At 42.9% G+C, this 7,277-nt stretch overlaps 1 protein-coding gene across 2 annotated transcripts; it reads left to right on the forward strand.

Annotated features, from left to right (window-relative positions):
- The first annotated feature begins 320 nt into the window (after positions 1–320).
- Positions 321–7,009, forward strand: LOC123399817 (uncharacterized protein At2g33490-like). Of its 2 annotated transcripts, XM_045094192.1 has the most exons (10): positions 321–671; positions 1,757–1,829; positions 2,283–2,357; positions 2,731–2,792; positions 2,881–2,949; positions 4,159–4,187; positions 4,265–4,472; positions 4,562–4,798; positions 5,202–6,213; positions 6,792–7,009. In XM_045094192.1, exons 1-9 carry the CDS (start codon positions 549–551, stop codon positions 6,210–6,212), a joined length of 1,887 nt encoding a protein of 628 aa, XP_044950127.1. In that variant the 5' UTR covers positions 321–548; the 3' UTR covers position 6,213; positions 6,792–7,009. The 2 variants fall into 2 exon arrangements, with proteins under 2 accessions (XP_044950127.1, XP_044950128.1); XM_045094193.1 differs by lacking the exons at positions 321–671; positions 1,757–1,829 and having other exon boundaries at positions 2,288–2,357; positions 2,720–2,792.
- The last annotated feature ends 268 nt before the right edge of the window (positions 7,010–7,277 follow it).

The following is a 7,277-nucleotide window of genomic DNA, read 5'->3' on the forward strand; positions in this document are numbered from 1 at the left end:
GGGAGGCTATTAAAACCCAGCCAGGGCTAAAAAAAAGATAAAGACACGGACGGAAAAGCGTAGCTGCTGATTGATGGCTCCCTTTGACCAAACAAAGACCGGACCCGAGCACAGCACGAAATCGAAAGCTTCAAAGCAACCCACAAAGGAAGATAGATAGAGCAGGGAAAAAAAAAACACCCTAGCAGTGCTGCCATTATAAGGGCCCCTCGAGGAAACAGTTCAGTTCGCGGAGAAGAATACGGAGGACTAGTAGGAGTACTACTAGTATAGCAGCGGTAAAAAAAGTAAGTATTATACTTAATATAATAAAGGAACCGCTCGCGCCTCGGGCTCGGGCTCGGCTGGGCGGAAAAACAATTCCCCATTCCTCTCCTCTCCTCTCCACTCTCCGCCTCCCCTCCCCCTCAGTGGCAGACGCTAGTGCTGTGGGTGCGTGGGCCGCTGCAGCTAGGCTAGGGTTCCGCTCGCCGAATCCGTCGCCGTGCTGCTGCCTGCCGGGATCTGCTGCTGCTTCGGGGCTCCGCGGTTGATCCGGCGGGCGCGAGATGAAGTCGTCGCTGCGGAAGCTGCGGGGCTTCGCGCTGCAGCGCCACGAGCAGCGGGTGGACCGCCACCGCGACCACTCCACCGCCGCCAAGGCCGCGGACGAGCTCCTCGCCGCCGCCCAGGTGCGTGCGTCTCTCGCTCCTCCCTTTCCCTTTCGCCGCCCCGCCGCGTGGGAGCGCGGGCGGACGGTGCGGGCGAAGATCTCGCGAGCGCGGGAGCGGCCGCGCGTCCGGTTTTGCTTCGCGGGGCGCGTCCGCGAGCTCCCCAACCTGTTTACCGCGTTTGGATGTCCGGGGCGGTTGCTTCGCGGTGCGCCTGTCCGAGCAGGCGTGGGTGGGGCGCCATGGCCCGCCTCCCCCCAGTGCCATGTAAATTGCCTCGGGATTTCTGTTTCGTGGTCGGGTACGATGGGATTCCGGCGTTCGGATCTGTGCTCCATTGCAGTGGGAACGGCCATGGGACTATGGGAGATTGTGGAGGCATTGGTTGAACGGTAGTGAGCGACGAGCCCGGTGTTGTTTTCTAGTCTAGTCCTATTATGGAATGCGTGAATTGGTTGGTTTTCGGAATCTGTTGTGAGTTCTAGACCATCGTGTGCTCTCGTTTTGCCTTGTCGTCAACAACGTTTAATTGCAACATATGGTGATTTTCCTTTGGTCCGCTGCCGGTGTGGTAATTTGGGCTTGTTCCAACTGAATTTTAGTGGTTCGTTAGGAGGGGTGATGTGCGGTTGGGTTTTGGCACCAACTGTTTGGTTGATAAGCAAACCTTCGCTTACTTTGTTCAAGTATATGTGAATTGAGCGATTATATGTGCAGTATTACTATGGAGTGAGAAAAAAAAACCTAACATCTGAGAACTTAGCTGCTCTAGTCTTGGTAGCCAACATGCACTCATGATTAAACTAGGGTGTCATTTTTGTATTTTACCGTTTGGTCGGTAAAAATCTCGTTGGATATGACAAGACTCCCCATTCCCAATTGTCATTTTGTTCAAAATCAAACTGCCTAGTGACGGCTGTTCTGAATAATGGAAACAGTGGCATTGTATGTGAAACAATGTGGTCAAATTTACCAGCATAAAACCTAGTTTACATTCCAAACAAGTTGCTTCTGCTAAAACTCTGAACTTGCCGTTGTGTTAAGAAGAGCTTCTTTAGCAACATATTTCCAACTTTGTTTCACACTGCTACTTTACTTTTTAACAGGATATGGCAGATATGAGGAACTGCTATGATAACCTGCTTGCCGTTGCAGCAGCAATAGCAAACAGTTCATATGGTATTGTTCTTGTCTACTTTTTCCCTTGATGCAATCACTCATAATACATTTAAGTGTCATGTTTATCTCACTTTACAGATTCTATTGTACTTGGGACAAATATTTTGCTGATCATTTCCTGTTGAGTAATTAGGTTGGTATATGAATAGTAGCTGCCCTTCTTCAAATGTATGGAGAATCTTGTGTTGAAGTTTATCTATTTTTTTAGTTAACTAGGTGTGCATTTATGAAAAGAGATTTCAGGATTATTTATTCACCAGCAGAGAGCACACTTTTTAGAATTCCTGGGTTGTCCACCATACTAAAATTGTGCAACCTCGGTTCATTTGGGTTTGCCAAGTGATAACATTTATACGGTTTTATGTGTTAAGGTTATAGCAACTATAGTTATAGGTATATGTGACTCTGTACTGGATCCCAATAATCAGTTGATGACTTGATGTATGTATGCAGAATTCTCTGAAGCACTACAAGAAATGGGTACTTGTTTACTTAAGAGAGTGACACCAACTAAAGATGGAATTAATGGTAATCATGCTGTGTATGCTTTTTCTATGTGCACCTTTTGTTTTAGTTCTTGCAGGTAATACCAATGCATGCTTAGGATCAGTTATGATGTAGTAGTATTTAGGATACTAAACTAGTCTTACTCTGCACGCCCAGCTTTAAAAAATCTCTTTTAGCTGCATCAATTAAGTTCTTCAAGGAAAATGAGAAAGTGAAGTAATGCAGATTGTTTACACTAACCATCTTCTCTTGCTAGTCAGTAGTACATCTTCTCACCCTCTCTCTTTTGCAAGAAAGTACTCACTGTCACCTTAATATTATTGAACATGCAATATAACTTTTGGTTGTTTCACACTTTGCCGCTTGATGCTTACATTTAACAGTATGCCCCCAGATAAGGTTTTGCTGTTGCTCGGGAAATCGCAGTTTGAACTTCGGAAACTTGTAGATAGTTATGTAAGTTTCCTAGTTACTCATATTTATTGAAGCTGCAGAATTACTATGATCTTCTAGTGCTGATTTGTTTTCGTCATCTTTTCCTCAGCGTGTTCATGTTCTTACTACCATTACCACTCCATCACAGTCCCTACTTAATGAGCTTCAAACTGTAGAGGTATGGTGTTGTTTATGTGCATCTCTCTTTAACACCCATGTCCTTGCTTTATGGTCCTTGAGCTCAGTAGATTTTCTTTGGCCCATAGGGCACAGCAACAACAAAGCCTTTCAGTCACAAACATTCTTCTCTAATGCATTTTAATTTTGAAATAAAACCTTAAAAGGGTACTAGAACATTCTGGACACATGTCTATAAAATCTTAAAGGGTACTAGAACACTCTGGACACATGTCTATAAAATCTTAAGGCCTTGTTTGGTACTAGTGTATTTTAGGGAATTTGTGGGGATTATCCCGGTCAAACCCCTCAATCCCCACACATCCCATAACTCCATTTGGTTCTAGTGTATTTGACATGTTTCATCCCCACATTTCCCCTCAAATCCCCAAATTATAGTGCATTTTTTTCAATACCCAATACACTACCCCTACCTAGTGTATTGGGGATAAATGGGGATTTGAAGGGATTGGGTGAAGGTTGGGGTTTCACCCAATCCCTTGGGGGATTATCCCCACCAATCTCCTCAAAAACACTAGTACCAAACAAGGCCTAAAGGGTACTAGAACACTCTGGAAACTTATGTCAATAAATTTTTAAGGGGCACTAGAGCACTCCGGACACTAAGTCTCGATACCCCAATATAGAAAGTTGTTAGCGTGCTCCTGCTGATTGCTACAAAAAAAGGAAGAAAAAAAGGTTGGTAGCATAAGCCACAAAGGGTGACTGCATATCATATGATGCGTTCATCAGAATGTCTTATTAAGCATACAAACATGGTGCTACACATGCATCATACAATAAACATGGTGCTACACATGCATTGTCAAATTTGTTGACAACTTCAGTTTCTCTTAATGTTCTTATATGCATCCTTACGTAAAATACTAGTATGTTTGTATTGTGGCTAGAGTGTACCCTACCAAAATTTTGTTCATGACCCAAAAAATGGTCTTTGTTTGGATGTTTGCCAACTTTTTGGCACGCTAATGCACTGTGGCCAACCCTAGTTCATTGTTCGTGCCAATGTTGGCCAACTCATGGGCAGCCAAAACCACAACCAAAATTTTGCCTAGCCAATGTTTTGGTGGGGCAACCTTGGGCATAAACCAAACATACCATTAATGTAGCAATCATTTATTTAAAGAACTTCAATATTCTCTGTTCCAGGAGGAAAAACACTTAACTAACAAAGATTGTTTCATTGCAGGAAATGAAGCGCCAGTGTGATGAAAAAAGGTATGGTGCTTATACAAATTGTGGCTTACACTCTTACCCTGCTGATATGTTTTTTAATTACTCTATGCTCCTTCCAGAGAATTGTTCGAAGTCTTGCTAAATGCACAGAAGGAAAAGGGGAGATCTAAGAATTCCAAAGGTGATCCTGTTGCGTCAGAGCAGTTGAAACAAGCTCAGGAAGATTATCAAGAGGAAGCGACTCTTTTTCTTTTTCGGTTGAAGTCATTGAAGCAAGGACAGTTTCGAAGTCTTTTCACGCAAGCTGCTCGGCACCATGCCGCTCAGGTGCACACTTTATCACTTGGAGATGTTCCTCTTTTATTTTGTTTATTACACTCTTCAGAAACTCATTGTACATATTTTTTGTGGACCAGTTAAATTTATTCAAAAAAGGTGTCAAGTCTCTCGAGGCTGTAGAGCCACATGTTAGGCTTGCTGCTGAGCAACAACACATCGATCATCAGTTCAGTGCACTTGAAGATGAGGATTACTCTGTTGAAGATGAAAATGATGACGATTACAATGACAGTCATGATGGAGAACTTTCTTTTGATTATGGAGAAAGTAAGGAAACTGCAGAAGCTGGTCATGCTTCCCATAGTCCTACAGAGGTACTACTATAGCTTTGTATATAAGCATAGTTAAATGTCAAACTGGAGAATATGCTGTTATGTTGCTTGATGTGGAATTTTTACAACTGTTTCACTGCACTTGTGAAAAACTGTGCTGCTTCTAGAATTTACTTTGGTAGTTATCTGCACTCTCTCAAAAAGGATTAGCTTTTTGTTATAAACTGAAAATTGGAATGCACATAGTTATGCAGTATGTTACTCCATGTGTCGAAAAGATCTAAATAGATAAATGCCATCTGTAAACTGAATTTGGTTTCTGTACACCTTAAAATTTTCATTTAATTTTGTCTAACTTCTCCTGTCCAACATATTGCGGTTTGTTTCATCAACTGTTCCTCTCCTGTCTTCACTATCTTGAGAGTCGACTTTCTTATTTTCGCAGGAATTTTTTGATAGAAACAAAGGAGATTATTCCTCTTTTCCTGGTGAAAGACAAAGACCTGTAAGCCAGTCAGCTCCACTTTTTCCTGAGAAGAAGCTTGAAACAGCAGAAAGAGTAAAAGAGTTGCGGCGTTCTGCAACGAGGAAGTTACATACTTACGTTTTGCCTACTCCAAATGATGTTCAAGCCACCTCTCAGACAATCGCAGGAAATCCTACAAGTGGTTCTCCTATTGAGAGCAAAAGTGTATTCCATTCATCTCCGCTCAACCCAAGTACACATATGGGAGCTTTAAGAGACAATAAGCTACCAAGTCCCGCCAGATTATCTAATGCACAGTCTGTGCTGAAAGAAAGCAATACCAATACAGCAGAAATAAGGACAATGCTCCCAGCTGTTGATCCGGCTTTACCAGGCTATAACAATTTGAAGGCTTCTTCTGACAACAAAAAAGTGAAGAGGGGGTCCTTTTCTGGTCCGATTCCTCTCCGATCAAGGTCAACAGAGAATATTGATGCCGCCGCCGCAAGGCACAGCTCTGCACATCAGCCAACAATTCATGTGAGAGTGTCACCCAGTTCCTCCCCGCCACCCATATCCTCACCCAGAATTAAGGAGCTTCACGAGCTGCCGCGGCCGCCCACTGGTGCATCAAGAAATACAGCATTTTCTAGTTTAGTCGCTCACTCCGCGCCGTTGGTACCAAATTCTGCCCCGTTGGCATCCAGAGGCCACTCAGGGCAGGACCATTTTAATTTTAGGGCCAGGCAAACACCACCAAGTGCTCCACAAACTGCATCGCCTCTACCAACACCGCCTGGTCCTATATCCCGCAGTTTTTCTATACCCTCTAGGGGCATTAGAACAGGTATTTCAGATGGCAAAGAAACAGAAGATCATCAAGATAAAGGGGCCGCTAGAATGAGCCTCTCTTCTCTTCCTTCAGCGCAAACATTCTTGGAGGATCGTCAACCTTTGCCAGCAGCTGCCGAGTCAGTTAGCAGAACATAGGGTGAGTATTCATTCTGTGTAGCGCTGCAGTCTGTTTTTGAACTGTGTTACCTTGCAGGATTAAATTGTTCTTCTTGTTCATTACTCTTAACTAGAAACAGAGAAACACACCCAATATTGAATTAGCCCTTGAATGACCACTCTAAATAAATATAGTAATGAAGACTGCCCCACGTGAAAGGGGACCAGAGATGTCATGGTGCAGTTTAGGTTATGGAAGTTTATATGCCCCTTCTCCAATGGTTTTGTTGCTTTGTATGCACATAAACTACTTGTGAAGGGGGAACTAGATGTTGGATCATGATCATGATCACTTTTAACTAGATATGGAACTACGAAAGCAGCTGTGGCACTAGAACTTGCAAACTTTATGTACATGCACATTCATGAATCATGATCCAACATCTAGATGTAAACTCACTAGAACTCTCCGCATGGTTTCTTAACTACTTCCGAGTCAAAAATGTTGAAAGCTCTATTCAACAAACTAATCTAAGCGTCCCCCTTTTACATAGTAGCTGCTTTATGAAGACACAGTGATAGCAATGGCCGATTACTCACCATTCTTTTCCTGTGCAGGATATTTGGTGTTAAGGTGGGATTTTATATGATATATAATATGTCATGCTAATTGAGAGGCTTGGCTACTTTTTCGTGGAAAAACAATGTACATACTAGTATGAGAACTAAACCCATATTGCAAAGTAGCTGGTGGGGTTGGTGTCCCCCTATGGTTGAGTGTAGTTGTGCAAATAACGAGTTTGTTGAATAAAATTCTCCATTTTTCGCTCCGATAATTTTATGCAAGATTTGTCTGCTGTGCCACAGCCTGTTCTCAGGCATCATTTTGATCATCATGAATGGCAAGGGATTCCGGAATTTTGTCTCGATGAAGTGATTTTCAAGGAAAAATATGAATACATTCTGGCCAACTTGTTTGTGTTGTAGGATTGCTGTAAAGAAACTTGTTTTTCGTAGGGTAGGTAGATGTCCAATGGAATCCTTACATCTGATCTAGCCTCATTAAACAAATTTGAGGAGAGTTCCAGTGAGTTTATACTCCCT

Source organism: Hordeum vulgare, chromosome 5H, assembly GCF_904849725.1.
Source record: "Hordeum vulgare subsp. vulgare chromosome 5H, MorexV3_pseudomolecules_assembly, whole genome shotgun sequence".
Lineage (NCBI taxonomy): Eukaryota > Viridiplantae > Streptophyta > Magnoliopsida > Poales > Poaceae > Hordeum > Hordeum vulgare.

What these genes read in the sequence shown, in the direction of transcription:
- LOC123399817 (XM_045094192.1), top strand. Translation starts at nt 549, where the DNA reads ATGAAGTCGTCGCTGCGGAAGCTGCGGGGCTTCGCGCTGCAGCGCCAC. An exon ending in AACTAAAGATGGAATTAATG is followed by an intron (nt 2,358 to 2,730) that starts GTAATCATGCTG and finishes GTATGCCCCCAG; the next exon opens with ATAAGGTTTTGCTGTTGCTC. An exon ending in CTCGGCACCATGCCGCTCAG is followed by an intron (nt 4,473 to 4,561) that starts GTGCACACTTTA and finishes TTTGTGGACCAG; the next exon opens with TTAAATTTATTCAAAAAAGG.